This window comes from Elaeis guineensis, chromosome 6, assembly GCF_000442705.2.
Source record: "Elaeis guineensis isolate ETL-2024a chromosome 6, EG11, whole genome shotgun sequence".
Taxonomy (NCBI): Eukaryota; Viridiplantae; Streptophyta; class Magnoliopsida; order Arecales; family Arecaceae; genus Elaeis; species Elaeis guineensis.
This window is the reverse complement of record NC_025998.2, coordinates 129,657,401-129,675,582: the sequence shown is the minus strand read 5'-3', so window position 1 is coordinate 129,675,582 and position 18,182 is coordinate 129,657,401. Positions and strand designations below refer to the sequence as shown.

Here is an 18,182-nt window from a genome sequence, read left to right as displayed (position 1 = left end):
TAGTTAGGAAAAAAAACATGTGTCGAAATATATGGAGGGGAAAACGAAACAGGATTGTGAACGGTGAGGCTGATACCACAATCATGGCTTTGGTTGGATTATAAATAAGACGTTAGGGTGCTTAGAACCTTGTCTTGCCAACATCTGGAGTTTCACACGAACGTCAGCCACGTTAACTTGTAATTGGTGAAAGCAATATATTTCAACCTCAACAAAATGTGACGGATTCAGGCCGTGCCAACATGAACAAGCTAAATATAGTCTTCATTGGTCTAATGTAAATCCATTAAAACCGATGATGTAAATTCATATGAATAAAACAACCGATATTTAACTAGGGATGGCAATGTGTTGAAGGTGAGTCAAATGTGCCATTATGCATATCCATTCCATTCTTACATCTAGATGTGATGGGTTGAATAGAGTTAGATGGGACAAGTTGGACCGATCGGATTGGGACGGATTGGATGGATCGGACTGAGGGGATTTTTTTTTTTTTTTTTTTTGGTGCATATGAATCAGATTTTTTTTTTTTGCCTCTGGAAAGGAATTTGTGAACAATTATATATATCTAGGTCAGATTCAATGTCAGTTCCATCAATATCTATATCGATTCCAGATCCGTTGCAGGTTGGGTTGAACCTGTTCTACTAGGGTCAGGTCAGGCACCCGATTAAATTACCACCCTACTTGCAACTCTGCTCCACTGGACCGGTCAAAGTGCTTTACAAGTATCCACGCCAACTCCTTTGGACGGATGCAAATTATGCCGGCTCAAGAAATTAACATAATGCACATCAGCGTACACGGCAGTTTGAAAACCCGCTGATTATTGTTCCATTAAACTAATGGATGCATGTTGCGTCCAAACGGAGACAGAGTAGAGGCAGGCTAAATAACCTGACGTAATAGGATAGAAGGAACCGATCAAAAAAATATATGTATTAGAGAAACGAAACAAAGTAACGAACTCTTTCTAGAACTTCTGACTTAACTAACTTGGTTCTAGAAGAAACACCAATTTTTTTTTTTATAAAAAAAAAAATCATACTGTTTTTTCTCTCCCAAAAAAAAGGGAAAGCAAGAAAGAAGATGATAGTTGCTTCAACCTAAAGCCTAAAATTAAATATGACGCCAGAGATACTTATGAAATGATAGAGCAAAAATGAACCAATACAATAGTGGAATTTTGTTGCAAACCAACCGCCAAGCTCCTCTGGTCAACACTTTTATCTTGCCTCTAATGTGCTGCAGCAAATTATTAGGAATATTCGACATCTCATAGATTCTGGCGAAGGAAAAGACAACGAGCAGTCATCAGCAAAACATGGCAACACAGAAAAAGTGGGCAATTCCAATTAAGAGAATGATTTGTAAAGATTTTGCGTGGGCTATATATTGTCAGTGATTGCGTCAGGAGAATTTATAATCTGACTGCTCAGTGATGCATACCTCTGGAAATCAAGACCCAATAAGTCCTCTGTAGCGAGCATAAAAAACAACAAAAATGAATAGCAATCCAGACACAAGTCCTGATATACCAACCACCTGTTCAGCAATCAAAAAACCAAGATGTAGGCAAGATATGAGCAACATTTTATGCATGTTGAATAGCCCTTCTATCCACCAATTCATTGATACTCACCCATTTGAAGATGTATCCATGGTTATCGTTCCATGAATATGGGATATTCATGCCAAAAATCCCAGCAACTAGAGAGTAAAAGGTGAGGGCAACAGTAGCACCATTCAAGAAAAGCTCTAACTGCCATTAGTATAAGAAAAGTAAGTCTGGAACCATCAAGCACCCAACCAGAAAGAAAACCAAAGCTTCCAAAAGCACATAAGCAAGAGCATGTTGTAGCAAGTATAAAACAAGCTACAAAGTGCTTGATTTGGCAAAATACCAAGCAACTCTTGGCATGTGATCTGACTGCCATCAGAACAATGTGGGTGTTCTGATATTCAATACAGGTTAAATAAAGGTTTAAAAATTAAAAATAGAGGTAGAAATTGTCACCTGAATTAACTGATTTCTGTGATTGTCAAGCTGCAAAAAATGAGCACAATTTAGAGCATTTCAGTGTTTATCACACTATCCATGAGAACCACTTGAGTTATTTTAATGCAAACGAAAGGACTTTTTAGTATTCAGAGGCCACCTGAAAATTGATATAGTCCTCAGTGTCATCGACATATTCCCGCAGCTGCAAAGAAAGATGTGACAATTTTCAGAAACAAAGTGGAGACGGAGATTATGAACAACCAATGATGTATCACTTTCATCCAATGACTGGCTTTTGGAAACATAGAAGGGCCCCGAAAGAATTAAAATTAACAGTTTAATTGTCCTATAGTAGGATTATTGATGCGGGGAATACATGTACATCCATCAACACTAAACCACTTGACTTTTCCCAATAATATAGACTAAATTCAATGAAACAATATATGATCAAAATAAAATTTAAAACTTCTTATGATCAGGCCTTGGGACTGAGACTGGGAAAAAATGGTACCAGGTCAAGGGGACTAGGTAAGAGTGGGAGCTACAATGTAACATAGAAGAATAATAGGCACAATGCATCCTACCAAATAGTTTAGAACTTCAGATAGTTAAGCTCATGTTGAAGCAACCCTTAAAGATTTTTGTAAGCTTGAAAGAATCAAGATGGACTTTAGTAAGGTTTGCTATCGAGAAATATTTTCATTTATGACACATTGATGATATACTAAAGATCAGATAGCATAGAAAACTAGTAAGCACAATGCAACCTTCCTGTTGTTTGGAACTTTAGATAGTTTAAGCTCACGTCACAATAATCTTTAAAGATTTCTGTAAGCTTGGATGAATCTAAATGTGGACTTCAGTAAGTTTTTCTTTTCATTAGAACCACTTGTATGATAACTGAAAATTCAGATTGAAACGTGATCAACAGAAAAAAAATATTGACTTTCTACTAGAAATATGTCTATTTCAAAATCAGAGATAAGACACAAAAAAAAAGGAGAAAATTAACTAAATAGCAGCATAGAAAAATCACAACATCAATTAGAAGCCCTAGTGAAGCCATGCATTGTCTCTCATCAAGGCTATCCTCATATGGAATAGTGTCTGCAATAGAAATTTTCAATTGTGGAATCCTATCTGTCAAACTTCATCCACTGTCTTACCTGCCTGTTCTTGAACATGTATAACAGTACTCACCTTAGAAGATGCATAAGATTGCAAGCATTATTAAGAGAAAACTTAGCAATGCAAAGATTATGAAAATTAAGTCATAAAGATATAACACCAGCATCTTTCTCCAACTTCACCTTAGAGAATGAAAGTTTGCAACAAAATCATAGCTCTACATGCAGCACATGTATCGAGCAATTTTGACACATAATACATCACCGAACACCCTCTGCCAACATTTCAAAATAACCAGTGAAACAAAAGTGAATAGGCTCATTAGGTGCCATAACCTTTTTTCAAAGAAAGACAAACAATTTCTCCTTCTCTTTAATAAAAAAAAGTGAAAATTAAACAATGGACACACCCTCAATAATACAACCAAGAAATGACCAGCAAAAAATGGAAAAAAGAACTACGAAATATGGTCAAAAACTTCTAAAAGAGATTATTCTCCTTCGAAGACTGGCACTTCCAATCTTCCATGCCATTTTTGGGTTTAAGTTCCAATCTCCAACAAATATTCATATGACATGGTTTACCAAACAACATGTGTCTTCATCCAAGGTTTCAAAAGTAGGATTCAATCAACAAACCCAAAACAAGAACAGAATTTTTTTATTGCTTTTAGGGTAGCTTCTGGAAAATATTTCACAATAAGAATAAAAAATATTTTACAATCAGAACAGAGCTAGAGCTTATTCAGGAAAATAAAAAGAAAAAAAATAATACAAGTTAAAGTTAGACAACATATATTGTTTGAGATAATCTAATGAAATATGCTAGTTATAATTAGTATGCTCATATTTGGTGAAAAATGATAACACAGTATGAATTATAAAAATATAGAAAAAAGAATTATATGACTAAAAATACAAAAGTATGAACTCAAATACTTGCACTTGTCCTGGACGTAATGAATCGCTCTCCAAGTTAGAAAATTTCAAAAAATGCTGCAAGATCTAACCTGTAAACATATCGAGAAATATGAAAAATCCAGATATTAAAATATTTGATAAAAACAGGAAATAAAGTTTTCCATTTTTGAGAGCCAAAATATCAGATTTTAATATTTTATGTGAGCAAGATCTCTAAGATCTATCAGTTTTATACAAACTTGGCAATCATTTTAGAGAAAAAAGTAAAGGACATTCTTTTCAACTAAACTTCACAATCCACCAACCTAAGAGCTTCAAAATTTTCCAAAATTTGCTACATTCAAATTTAATTAAGCAAAAAATGCTTTTAGATGCAGAATGAAATATCAACAACTAAAGGCACTTTTTCTGGGGGAAAAGGGAGTAAACCCTGCCCTCATTAAAAAATTGGACCAGGTTAAAAAGCCATACAAATATCGATCTCATTCACCTTTACAGCTGAAACCCCAAATCAGCATTGGCTTCTATTTTAGTTTCCGCTGAAACCAAACTGGATCATAACTTTTCTGCTTCAACCAAAACTTAAAACCGTGCACCAAACTAAAACAGAGCAACCACCATACCTCACTTGCCAAGGAAAATGGTAACATTCAGGTTCCCTATCCAGCTAATTATATGAGTACAAGGCTACAAGCAACCTCTACCTCCATCAAATTTTGCTCCAAATATCATTGCTTGTATGAGTACCTCACTTGTATAACATGTGAACTTCAAAACTGTCCACGCTTAGAGGACATAGTTAGGAGAACACTGCACTGGATTCTGACAAAATTTTTGTTTTGCCTCTCCAACTTGTAATAGATTTACCTTAAGTGTTCTCCTAGGCCTTTCCCTCCTTTTCTTGGCCATACTGCAAATCCAAGCAGCTATCTTTGACATAGACTTCTCAAATCATTGCCATGCATTATTTGTAACATTATATTCAGATCTCCATGACCTCAATTCACAAGAGTCTACTGTTCCCACTAATGTCCTTGTTTCTAGCCTGATGCCTTCTAGTCTTATCATGCATATTCAGATCCAAAATCACATAGAAGTAAGAATAATCCAGTTTATAGCCATTGACCATAAATGGAGTTAGAATGTAATAAGAAAATACAATTTCACAATTAGATATTGCATAGCACAATCACCCGCATTTTAGGTCCTAATCCTTTCTTGAAAACTCAGCTCGTTGTCAAGAAGCTTATTATCATTTTTAGTGTAAAGACTAAACATGAACAATTATTTGTTACACTTGCATTTGATATTTGGCATGTAAAAGCGTGCATAATCTGACATCTCAAAAGTCCATATTATGCGACACAGACTAAAATGTCAAGGATTCCTCCAATACTAGAGGCTGTATAGCCTTTTGAGACATCAATGAGTGCCTGCGCATATGAAAAATTAGAGCAGACCAGCACAAATGTTGGAGAACTTTCTTTTACTCATTAACATTACCGAAGCCAGTCAATTGAGAAAGGGGTGCTTACCGTGGTCAAGTGGTTAAAGGTGCTGTCAATTTGCCTAAAGTAAGCCTGCATGACTAGAATATAGCGCGCATTAGAATAGTTTACTGGACAGGCATGGTTTCTAACAATTATATATCGGAGCAAAATTTACTGTAAGAAGTAGAAGCATCGTTATAACCTCAAGTAACATCTCAAGTTCCTCGACATCATTCTCATTTCCATGAAATGTTACTGAACTAGCTCTGCTTGATCTAAGCATTTTTGAACCTGTTGTTTGCGAGGCAGGTAAGCAGTTAGGCACAGCAGGGTTGCTGTTAGGAGAGGATGCTCCAGCCATCTTTCTTGACAAGTATAGATCGGCCATGTCATTGTCATCATCCAGTAATTGTTCAAGTTCATCCCTTACCTAGAGAAGGCAGCAAACTTGATTACTAAAAGGAGAAGATTAAAAAAAAAAAGAATGAATACAGCTTCACTGCAATCTACACCTTAGCTATGCACCAAATCAGCATGAGGTCCAAAATTCGCACATGGATATGAATATTGAAATTAATTTATAAATAATATTTGGATAATAGCAATATTATGCTTGAGAACTATCTCTAGATTTCTTCAGTTGTCAAAATTTAGAGAAGGAAAAAAAATCAACACTTGAACAAAAATAAATGGACAACATCATTTGAAGATGCATCCTTGTAACATATGTTAATAATGATAACGGATCTCCAAGAAAGCATGAAAATGACTTTTATATATGTTCCCAGATTCCTGAAATCAATTTTTATAGAACACTTCCCCTATTAACTAATGTTAATAGGGATGATGTATCTGCCATGTAATGTCTGCAGTTAAGATCTACACCTGAAGGAACCTAGGAAACTATACTGCATGCCATACTAGGAATAATATGTTTAATATCTTGCAGATGTAGATAAATAACAGAATCACCTTTTGATACCCATCCAGCAGTGCCATATATGGAAATCACAGTAAACACCAAAAAGAGCGACGTATTGGTATATAAGCATGCAGGGATAGATTGACCAGTTAATTCAAGATACCCATGAATCAACAGTTGAAAATCACCTCATCAGGAACTAAGATTTCCTTGTTTCCTACCGTCATATCAATCCACATCATCTAATCAGCATTTCCAGAAATAGCAAAAAAAAACTAATGGGTTCTCACAGGATAAGCCTACAACATTTTCCCTGATAGCAAACAAGAGGCAAGCTAAATAGAATAAGATAGCCAAGCTGCTGCATCTTTTCAGAAAAATGTCAAGAATACAATGAAACAATGATGCACAAATCAAAAGAAATATCAAAGACATGTGTAACAAGTTAACGATGTTATGACAACAGATGCAACCTAATAAAGCCATGAGTGTTGCAGGACATGTATTATTTACCCTCAGCAGAATATGTCAATACACATAACCAATTAAGATATGTCAGCAAAGCACGTTAAGAAGGTTAAAACAAAAATCTGCACCTTTTGAGTGCGAGCAGTCAACCTTGTCATTGCACTCTTAAGCTTGCGCACCCTGTCCAAGTTACGGCAGCTAATCTGCAGATGGTGACTTTTGTTAACCAAATTGCCAAAAGCACAAGGTAGAACATATTGATAGCAACAGGGGAAAAAAATCTTCTAAGATACAATTAATATTCTTGTTTTCTTTTGGGTCAGGAAGGTGCATCATATGAACCAAAGAATACAAAGATTTAAATTAACAGACAGTCTATGAGTTGATTAAGACTACTAGCTTGTGAAATTATTGGACATGCCTTATAATACTTTCATTTAGTGGGTCATAATTTGCTCCTTTTTTTTTCCTTCTGAAAATTCAAGTTTTAATGACTTTCCCATGCTGCTTAATCATATGAATCATGTGATTTTGATTTTTATAAGAGACAGATGGCATTCCTTAGTTTTATGTGACTTTGTCATATTTGAGTTGGATGAGAGAATTGCAGAACCGAGTATATTAGTTAGATGGCATAAGCAGCATTTTTATTTTTATTTTATTGTGACTCTAGATGCTAGAAAATGAGGACGTCTTCTTCCCTCTACAAGGTGACTTTGCAATTTCATAAGCATGATATAACCTCCAACTAGATTTAGGGGACTTAGCATTAACTGGTTTTCATATCAAAGCTTAGACATCTTGTAGTTGAAGGATTATCTCTTATCATGCAATGATAACAACGTGAACTTACACTCAAAATTCATGTTTGCTTGTAATAACTGAATAGCTTGAACATCTCATCAAGGTTTTAAATCACGTGGGACGGGACTGTCCTGATTTTTTCATGAAACAGGACACGCCGCGGTCCCACACCATCCGGACCCTTGGGACAGAGAATATCCCAAGACGTCCGGATCGAGATGCTGGGATGCTAGCGGGATGACCTTGTCCCAATACATGGGATAGTACCTCATCCCGATGTCTCACAAGACGTCCCACTGGGATCTGAATTCTTGCATCCCATGTAACTGATGCCAATAACTGAAGTAATTTTTATACTTGCAAATAAAGCATCAAAACTCAATCCAAAAGAAGCTTGTTAAGTTTACAATTACAGAGGGTCACCAAATGTCACACTAGAAAGAAAAGGCTGGAAGCAAAAAAAGATGATATGGTATAATCCAAAATCTTTGGATATCAAGGCGTACAAACAAATAGATATTAAGAAGGTGAATATTGAATATGAAATCATGGAATTAAAAGTGGTCACTCCAACAATAAAGTACTTGAATGTTCTGAATAAGAAAAGGAAGATGAATTTAACCTAACAAACTTCCATGTCAACTACACAAATTGTTTGGATGGCATCAACATCAATTTTTAATTTAATGGAATGGATGATTTTTTTTTTTTTTTTGAGACACATGAAACAGAAAACAGAGATAACATCAACATCAAAGTTTAAATTAATGGTTTTTTTTTTTTTTTTTTGAGACACATAAGACAAAAAACAGTAACAATCTCTCCTTACCTAGATATTTTCAAAATCTTAAAAAAGAAATGATGTTTTCTACCAACATCTAAGGTGAAGATGTGACCTAGTGCTAGTGTACGGTTTGACTTTTGGCCAAATTTAGATTTTAGAATATGGTCCAGACATGATGCTATGAGAGGAAATTTGGCATGAAATGAAACTGAATTAACAGAATTTTTCAAACAAATGAATAAGTGGTGTTTATGTGTCAGAAAGGATGCATCGTATAGAAAGTAACTTTTCACATACCTTGGAGGTTAGCTCATCTAATGCAGGGTATGCAGCAGTTTCCAGATCTGTCGTACGAGCATCAAGAAAGCTACAAATTGCTTCTAAAGCAACTTCAAGGGCTCGAAACTCAAATGGAGATTCTGTGTTGCAAGATACGAGCACTTTCAGGGCTTTTAAACAATAATGCTTGTCTAACAAATTACATTTGGAAAAAGAGGCCCATACGAAACATCATCATTTAGCATTTTTTGTGGTAAAAAAGCTTGAGCCGACGAGCATGATGACACAGTTGCGTGGCCGAGGCAGCCACTTTGTTCACAAAACACGCGCGCGCACCCACACACACACAAAAAAAAAAAAAACAAAAAAGAAAGAAAAAGGAAAACACCAAACATTATGTCTGCCCCTCCCAGGACCATGGACCGCCGGACCACAATGGGGTCATGGGCTCATGGCTCTTTTTTATCTTACTAATAAATGAATATAACATGTTACCTTGTACTCTTTACATGGATATCAAAACATGAGACAATAACTTATACCTTATTAATTATTAATAAGATTATGTTTCTCTTTGCAACAATACACCTTATGAGCAATGTTCAAAATAAATATTCCAATGCTGGAATGTATTAATATGGAAGGAATTTTGGCATATTCTATCTCAAAAATGCATTTGAAGGTACATAAATCAAACTATATCATCCAGTGTTTCTCTATAATGAATAAATATGCTAATATCCTTTCACAATTTGGTAGAAAACAAGTACAATTAAAAGATGAAAATATCAATAGTTTATATAATGGATTTTAAATGCTTTGATCAAATGGCCACATTAATAAATTTATTTTTTCTTTTTGTAAACAAAAAGTAGGAAAATTCATGAAAATAAATTATATTTATATTTGGGAATATTTATATTAGTTATCTAAAGTCAATCAAATTTATAAGTTATACTGAAATATTAACGCACTATGTTACCTTACGGCAATGAGTGCATTATCACATCTAATCATTCTTTTCTTAATTGGTAAATCGAAAACAATTATCTGCATTCGAGCTTTTATGTAAAGTCAACATTTTTTAGCCTTCACATGGAAGTTGAGACTGCCGACACTGACTTCATTATAGCATGGTTCGAGTTGAAATTATCAGGGGCCTCTTTATCATGTAAATTTGAGTCATGGACAACTTCACTGTGATATGGTTAAATTTGAAAAATTTTTATATCCTTTAAGATGAGAAGAACCATTTCTATATCATGAGTACTCAATTGTTGTACGGTTTGAGTTTACTAAAAAAATGTTAACAGATAGCCTAAACATGCAAGTTGAAAAAAGATGATTTGGTTTCTACTTGTCAAAAGCCCTTCAAGAAAAAATACAGCTAACATTTAACCAAACCTGGAAAATTAGTCTTTTTTATTTTTTTTAAGAAAAAAGGCCATAATAACCTAAATTCAATGTTTCTTTTTCTTTTTCTTCATTTGTTATCACATCAGAGATAACCAATCAGGAAAAGCAGTTCTTAAGCAGTCAAGTAATATTACAAACCACCATCTTCTTCGGCAGCTTCAATCATATTCTGTCCGCTCCCTTTGCCTTGTGCTCGCTGAACTACATTGGCAGCGGCTAGACGCCTGCGAAGCTCCTCCACTAGCGGAATGACATTCTCATTGTAAGGATCTCTAATCAACACCTACAGAACAGAATCCATCAAGAAAAAGAAGAGTAATCATAGAGCGGGGAAAAAAAAAGGCTTGTTCCTTTCCTACTACTTTAACTACTGATGCAGAATCATATATTGCATCTACTCAAACAACTTAAATACTAACAAAACCACATCAAAACAGATAAGTATAATAATAAAAAAAATCCAACTTTAATTACTAAAGAACAAGTAATGGGAGAGTCCAATATACCTCTTCTACCGTGATTATCGCTTTAATGTGCTGTTTTTTCCAAGAAAAAGAAAGGACACGTTAGCACATTAACAAAATCCCACTAGAAGGAATCAATAATGAAAACAAAACGAATCATTAAAAGAAAAAAAACAATAAATACGAAAAGGATCCACCTCGAGATTGAGAACGATGGCCCTCTCCCGTGCCAAGATTGAGGAGGGATAGGAGAGCAGGGGATCGATGATCCTGAGATCGCGGGCGTGGATCTGGACCCGCTGCATGATGGCATACTTGTCCACGTCCAGGACCTTCTCCTCCCCGGTGAAGTCCAACAGGATCCAGCTCCTCGCCGACGACGACGACGCCGCCGCCGCCGACGCCGATGCCACGCCGTGGGCCTCCGACGCCGCGGCCCACCCCTCCCGTGCCATCACATCTCCGTCCAAGAACTCTAGATTCTATCAAAAAACACCTTGACCGGAGAAGATATTTAACCAAAATCTTCGCGTGGAGGAAATGGGAGGGGGAAGGAGTCCACGCGCCGTAGAAGGAAAGGAGTGTGGACGCTCACGGCGAGCGGGAGAGAGAGAGGGTGGTTTTGAGAAACAATCGAATTCTAACTGCCTTCGTCCTTCATTCTGATCCAACTAGTTTTCTCTGTGTGCCACTGGGATATCTGGGCCGTCTATCTGGTGTATTTTTAGACTATTATATGTGAGGTTAAGTGACGATCTCAATACGGATTTGTTGCTGGAGTTGTTCAAGATAGATGCAATCCTCTAATTTACCGATTTGACTGGATCCACTTTACGACGTACGGACCATTAAGCGTATATATATATATATATATTATTATATATAATAATATATAATATATAATATTTTTGGTAATAATAATAATAATAATAATAATAATAATAATAATAATAATAATAATAATAATATGGTAAGTCATTGACTTGAACCATTGAACTATAGATCAGATGGTTGTATCATAGGTTTGTGTTCAGATCATGCATTTATCAAGATTAGATATTTCAAATGTACCACTGGAAAAGTATAAACGTAACTCATTACTTATATAATTTTTTTTATAAAAAAAAATAATTCAGCATACACAAATAAAATATGGGCTTTGCGAAAATCTAATAACTACATATCTAATATATATATATATACATATTAAAACGGAGGTCTCTCAATGGAGAAGCATCCGTTCATCATATGTATAAAATACAAATGCCTCCGTTTGCCATGCTGAAGGAGAAAAAAAAAAGAAAACAGACAAGAGCTCTTATCGCTTCGGTTCGACCTCCTCTCCTCGCGACCTCTGTTCCTATCTCAACTCCTCTCTCTCTCTCTCGCTCGCTCTCTCTCTCTGGTGGATCAAAAAATGGTGGAGAATCCAGAGGCCGAGATCAGAGTTCTCCACGATGGGGCACTGGAAGTCCTTCGAGGGTTTCACCAGGGGAATGAAGGAGGATCGTGAGAGGAGTGAGCCACGAGCGCGGATCCTAGGATTTTGTCAGTCGAAGGAACGAGATACAAGTCGATGTCTCCAGCACACCTTCCAATCGCATGCTCCCTATGCCTCATGATCTCCTCGGGCTTCAACCCCTCCGCACTGCTCAAGTCTCCGGTCCTCCTCACCAATATGAAGATATGGGTCTTATTGGTGCTGTGCAAGATAAGGGCCTTATTGGTGTTGATTTATTCAAAAAACCACATGTTTCGGTTACTATAGAAGATGGTGCCTCTGGTGAAAATGAGAATATTGTAGAGTTAGAAGATGAGATCTTGTGGACGATAGAGAAGGATAACCGGGAGAATAAGGCATTCATGGATCGGTGAGGGGATGATGGATACCTGCCAACTTTTAAAATAGATGAGGGAATTTGAGGTGAGGGGGGGTTTATCTCAAGGACTCGAAGAAGGCAGAGATGTACTGGCTTCATAAGGAGAATCTAGAAGTGTACATAGTGACACGGCTGGCGAAGGACTACTAGGTTATGAGGCTGAGGGTGCATGTCATCTTGTGGTTAAACGAGATGGAGGAGAAGGAGAAGCTAGACTGGCCTTTGGATGACTTTGTTGAGATCTTACTTGATAACTTTCCAGAATAAGCTAGAAAAATCCATTCTCTTTGGTTAGTTTTTTGAGCTGCATAATTTGAGCATACGTTTTACTGTTTAGGCATAGGATGAGTTCTATATGCTCTCAAAAGGGGTGGGAAGGATGTGGTGCCGGGAAGAAGAAAATGATAAATTATTTTTGACTTTTTATTGCTAGATTCTTCAAGCCACTGTCTTCTTTATGCTATACTGAGTTTTTTTTTTATGTACAATTGTTCTTGCATTGGTTTTGGATCTTAGGAGAAAGTTATGAATCCTCTGTTTGAGAAGCAGCTGAAACGGTTTGGGATTGGAGGGGTTTTGCCTCTGAAGAAGGACCTCCACCAGGTCATCAAATGGCCGAAGGTGGTCAGAATCCAAAGGCAGAGGAGGATTCTCAAGCAACGTTTGAAGGTCCCACCAGCCTTGAACCAGTTCACTAGGACTTCGGATGAGAACCTTGGCAGCTATTTATTGTCTCTTTCAGTAGGTTCTTGATAAATTTCTATCATCCAATGATAAAATTTTATTAATAAATTTTTTATTAAAATAAAAAATATAATTAATTAAAAAAATATTTTTTATGGATATATTTTTTAAATAAAAAAATATTCTGCACATCACGCGGGTTATATGCTAGTTTAAAATAGAGATCAAATAATGTTTGGATTGTCTCTAACTTGTGGTATGAATCTCAAAGTTTCTTTCTGGATTATGAGGAACCATGCTGGTATATGTTTAATTGTACAGAGACATTCATCAGGCGGATCTTAAATAAAAAAATCAAATTATACCTTCTAACTAGTTTTTTTTATCGAAGTCTTAAATTATTATAAATAATATCAAAGTAAACCCAATCCATAGTCTAAATAGATTTGGGACATTGTAGTACAAGCTCATTGGAGTTGACCACAGGGGCTGATCATGTTATTTGTAATCAAATTTGCCGTACTTATAAATAGATTTGCATGGATTAGACCGTTAGCTTGGTTAGGATACTAGAATTTAGATAAAATAAGTATGTGAGGACTTGTATAGATATGTGTTTAATTTCACATGAGTTATAACCTTAAATATGTTTGGTTTATAATTAAAATTAGAGTCGAAATCAGAATGAGTTGGAATGAAAATCGAAATAGTTATTTTCTCATAAATCAGAATTGGAATAGAATTTGAATAGTAAAGAAGAATAGGGATTGATTTTTATGGATTAAGGCATTTTCATTCTTCTGAAAATTAAAATAGAAATGAGACTCCTTCCAACCAAATATGTGATAGATCTTGGATATTTATATAAAATTAAGAAATCTAGATAATATTTTTTGGCTATTTCTTTTAGATAGAATTTTAGGTTGTGAAGCAAACTTTTCAATTTTTATTTCACTTGCAAACTCTTTTACCATCCAAAGTTGTTGTAAATATCAACCTTGCCGTGTTGTATGCTATATTATTAAAAAAATCTCCCTCCAATGTTATTTTTCTTCGTCTATAACATCAACCAGTTAAGGACATGATATTTAAAAGATCATGGCCAGATTTAATATTTAAAAATTTTGAAATTGACAAATAATTCAACTGAATCTCTATTTTGTTCTCCAATCCCATTAAAACCCAATATTTGGAGATCCACGTAGGCACCGGCTTAGTTGCATTTTGTGCTGCATCACTGTAGCAGTAAATTTTTTCGCAAAGTGATCACAAACAGCTAGGATTGATCGCTTGAATTTTTGAAATTGATGAGTAAATTTTTGATGCCTCATTCTTTAATTTATTATAGGAGAATGATATTTTTAGTCCTACATCAATTATGAGTCAAGAAGAAGTATAGCTTATATGAATTAAAATATATTCTCCTACATAAAACATCTTTTAAAAGCAAGACCGTAAGATTCTTAATAATCGAAGTCTATTGAAGGTAAAATATGGTCAAAACCAAAACAATGATACCTCACATATGAAACACAGAGTCAATCAAACTTCTGATCTTAGCAGGCAAAATCATGAGACTCCAAAATATGGATATGAAGTCAATCCAACTATTCGTGCTGTTGGCTCCTGACCATAATTCTTACTGGTACCAAAAGATTGGATTCTTTCTATCAAAAAAAAAAAAAAAAAAATTTGGATTCCACGTACGTACATGCACTGTTGCCCTCTGCTCGGCGTTACTGGAGCAACTAATTTTCCCTTCGTCAGAATCTGAATGGGTGAGAAATAGACACTTACCTTTTGGGAAAAAAATTAATGGAAACAGCTACAACAGCACAATTACTGGTTGGTAAAACCAAGATTATCGTGTACGGGAAAAGGGAAGACATTTGTAAGGAACGAAAGAGTGTGCTAGTCAATCCATTCATAAAAATTTAAAATTAAAAAAAAAACTAAATATATCTTTGACAGATTCATAGCCATCCATTGAGGATTCCCTCCACTTGACGATACATTTGGTTTAGAATCAGAATAATCATATTTTTTAATATTTTTAATTTATGATTGAAATCAAAATCAATATTAAAATAAAATTTAAATATTTAAGAAAGAATGGATTTATGGTTTTGGAGGAACGAGGCATTCCTATCTTTCATTAGAATCAAAATCGGTATAAAATTCTTTCAAATTGAATGGCTAGAATACAAGCCACTTATTTTCATTCTAAAATTCAACATCTCCTATCCAAACATGCCTCAGGTGCCGGGTTCGCAAGAATATTTAATTGAAAAACATGTTTCAAAACTTGGTGGAAATAATTCAATCTCATTTTGCTTCCATGAGATTGAATGGTTTATGTTACTCTCCCAACCATTTTGCTTCCACATGAGATTGGCTAAATACTAAGGTTGTGCTGTTTTGCCATCATTAATCCCTTCATCTTTGTTTCCTTGTTGATATATTTCATGAAATATAAGAGAAACGTGTTGGTTAGCCAACAAATATGTCTAATCAGATACAACTGCACACCGATAACATGATCAAATGTAATTATCTATCCCATATAATCTGCCCCAATATTGACTAAGGTTACGTTTGGTGCATTGCGAGACAAAAATAATCTGGATTACTTGCAATCTGGATAGATTGACAGTAATATTGATTACTGTGTTGGATACATGCAGGTAATGTTGCAGTAAAATTACTGAAAATCTTGATTGACATGTTTCGTATGATAATCAAGTTATTAGTTTTGTATGTAACATCAAATTCAAAATATCCTTAAATCGAATTATTAGTTTAGTATTTTAAACTATTTATTTATTTTTTTTAATAATAAAAAATATTATATAAAAAAAATTATGCTATGTTTTAATACTTATTATTATTTTTTTATTTTTTTTTCTTTCCTTCTCCTTCCCCCACATGCCACATCCCGACCCCTCCTCCCCCTCCCCTCCACCCCCGGTGGCCTTCGTTGCTCCTCGATTTTTCATGCCTTCTCCCATCTTCCCGCACCGTCGTCTGGCCCCCCGATGACCCACACCCACTCGTCGCGCCTCCGGCACTGCATCTCGTCCCTCTGGTCACCGACACTGCCCTAGCCACCGCACCCCAGCCCCCCAACCGCCCGTGCCGCCCCCCGGCCACCCGCGACTCCACTGCCCGCATCTCTTCTCCTGACTCCCCCTCCTTGGAGGATGACACCGCCGTGCCGCTTTCCCTCCGCCATGTCGTCTTCGGCATCGCCGGCTTTATCCAGCTCTGGCCGCGATGCTAGGAGTTCCTCCACTTGTGGTGGCGATCAGAGGCCATGCGCGGACACATTTGGCTCGATAACCATGTCCCCCGCCCCTAGAACATCTCCCTCGCCCCACACCTTGCCCCTGGTCTGCATCTTCGAGGACATCTCCTACCTCATCCAGCTCCATCGGGGAGGTTGAGGAGAAGGCCGCTAGAGAGGATGACGATGGAGGAGGCCATCGGAGAAGAGGAGGATGCGGAGGAGGAGGTTGAGGAGGACAATTTCATTCAGAAATTTTTTTATAAGATTATCAAAGTAGTATAATCTGGATATCCATCCTTTCCCTTAGTAATTCAGATTATCTCATAGAAGGTAATCTGAATTACCTGATAATCTGAATTAATGATAATCTGATAGAACTCTTTTAAATTATCAGTAATTTGGATAGATTGCCAGCTACCAAATGCAACCTTAATAGCTTCTTGCTCTTTTGTTGCCGCAAAAGGTCAGTGGATTTTTTCTTTAAAGCATCTCTATGATTGCTATAGTTTTCCCTTCCCTTTGAATGTTCCAGCAGCATAAGCGCACATATAGCTGTTCTTTAGTTGAAGATTATGCGTCCACGTGGAACTTATTGGTTGGCTGTGACAGGATGAGATTTGGAAGGCAATCTATCCTATCTGCGCCTAACCAATGGTGTTTTTTTTCCTTTTGTTTTTCTTTTTCTTTTTGGTGGAGCATGGCGTAGGTTCATGCAATATTGGAATTATCTGAATGAAATAATTACCCATTCCTCACACGCCCACACCCTTCTTCTCCTCAACCCTCCTTTTCCTTAGCACAGACAAATGGCAACAATCAGTGCCACCACACTAGCCTCAACAGTTGCACGCGCTGCTGTGCCCCGGCGACTCACCGGCATCTCCTCGTCGCCGGTGCTAGGTAAACTTATATGATTATTAACCAGATGACGGCCATCTTTGCCAAATTACTGACAGTTTTTTGTTTTGGATATGGGCTGTTCAGGATTGCTTCAGATTAGAGTTGGAGGTGGAAGGGTGAGGTGCTCCTCGGAGGCGAAGCCGCCGGTCACCGGCGGAAGCATGGGAGCGTCGTTGCTTGCAGCTGCAAGCGTGATGAGCGTGTCAAACCCAGTCCTGGCCCTGGTTGATGAGAGGATGACCACCGAAGGGATGGGGCTCAGCCTGGGGCTCAGCAACAACGTGCTGGGATGGATCCTTCTTGGTGTTTTTGGTCTCATCTGGTCCCTCTACTTTGTGTACACCTCCACCCTTGAAGAGGATGAGGAATCTGGGCTGTCCCTCTAAGCCCTTATGTAAGCATTGCACTGGAAATGGAAGCATGTCAGAGTGAGAACCTTAAAAATTTAATCACTTGTATGAAAGGCTCTTAACATCGTTTCTCAGTGTTGCGTTTTCTTGACAAGCCTTCTTTGTAGGTAGTCTTAATGTAATGTCTGACCATTGGAAGGCTTCATCTAAACTGATGCTAATTAGAACAAAGAGATTTCTACCATGGGGGAAGAAGACTTCTGATATCCATACCACAAGACAAAGTTTCTGACCAGCTGCGATAGATTATGCATTTTGACAATGATGCAATTTGTACAACAGAACCTTTCGACCAGCATTTCCTATGGCCATGAAACCTCCATGAGGACTGAAATCCAA

The 18,182-nt window shown here is 36.7% G+C and overlaps 2 protein-coding genes across 3 annotated transcripts; one reads left to right on the top strand and one right to left on the bottom strand.

Annotated features, from left to right (window-relative positions):
* Positions 1–929: 929 nt before the first annotated feature.
* On the bottom strand, positions 930–11,312 carry LOC105046606 (magnesium transporter MRS2-I). Of its 2 annotated transcripts, XM_010925247.4 has the most exons (12): positions 10,881–11,312; positions 10,726–10,755; positions 10,358–10,502; positions 8,822–8,943; positions 7,065–7,139; positions 5,749–5,976; positions 5,592–5,636; positions 2,163–2,207; positions 2,021–2,050; positions 1,646–1,765; positions 1,453–1,548; positions 930–1,288 (listed from the first exon to the last, which is right to left on the bottom strand). In XM_010925247.4, exons 1-11 carry the CDS (start codon positions 11,136–11,138, stop codon positions 1,462–1,464), a joined length of 1,185 nt encoding a protein of 394 aa, XP_010923549.1. In that variant the 5' UTR covers positions 11,139–11,312; the 3' UTR covers positions 930–1,288; positions 1,453–1,461. The 2 variants fall into 2 exon arrangements, 1 of the variants encoding a protein (XP_010923549.1); XR_003801210.2 differs by lacking the exons at positions 930–1,288; positions 1,453–1,548 and having other exon boundaries at positions 1,701–1,765; positions 5,592–5,644.
* A 5,941-nt stretch (positions 11,313–17,253) lies between these two features.
* Positions 17,254–17,937, top strand: LOC105037794 (photosystem II reaction center W protein, chloroplastic). Its single transcript, XM_010913419.4, has 2 exons — positions 17,254–17,433; positions 17,518–17,937. Exons 1-2 carry the CDS (start codon positions 17,340–17,342, stop codon positions 17,817–17,819), a joined length of 396 nt encoding a protein of 131 aa, XP_010911721.1. The 5' UTR covers positions 17,254–17,339; the 3' UTR covers positions 17,820–17,937.
* The last annotated feature ends 245 nt before the right edge of the window (positions 17,938–18,182 follow it).

Coding starts and splice junctions, on each gene's coding strand:
- LOC105046606 (XM_010925247.4), bottom strand. CDS start 11,138: ATGGCACGGGAGGGGTGGGCCGCGGCGTCGGAGGCCCACGGCGTGGCA. Junction 7,140..8,821: donor TAGATGAGCTAACCTCCAAG/GTATGTGAAAAG, acceptor CACCATCTGCAG/ATTAGCTGCCGTAACTTGGA. Junction 5,977..7,064: donor TGACTGCTCGCACTCAAAAG/GTGCAGATTTTT, acceptor TGCCTTCTCTAG/GTAAGGGATGAACTTGAACA.
- LOC105037794 (XM_010913419.4), top strand. CDS start 17,340: ATGGCAACAATCAGTGCCACCACACTAGCCTCAACAGTTGCACGCGCT. Junction 17,434..17,517: donor CTCCTCGTCGCCGGTGCTAG/GTAAACTTATAT, acceptor TGGGCTGTTCAG/GATTGCTTCAGATTAGAGTT.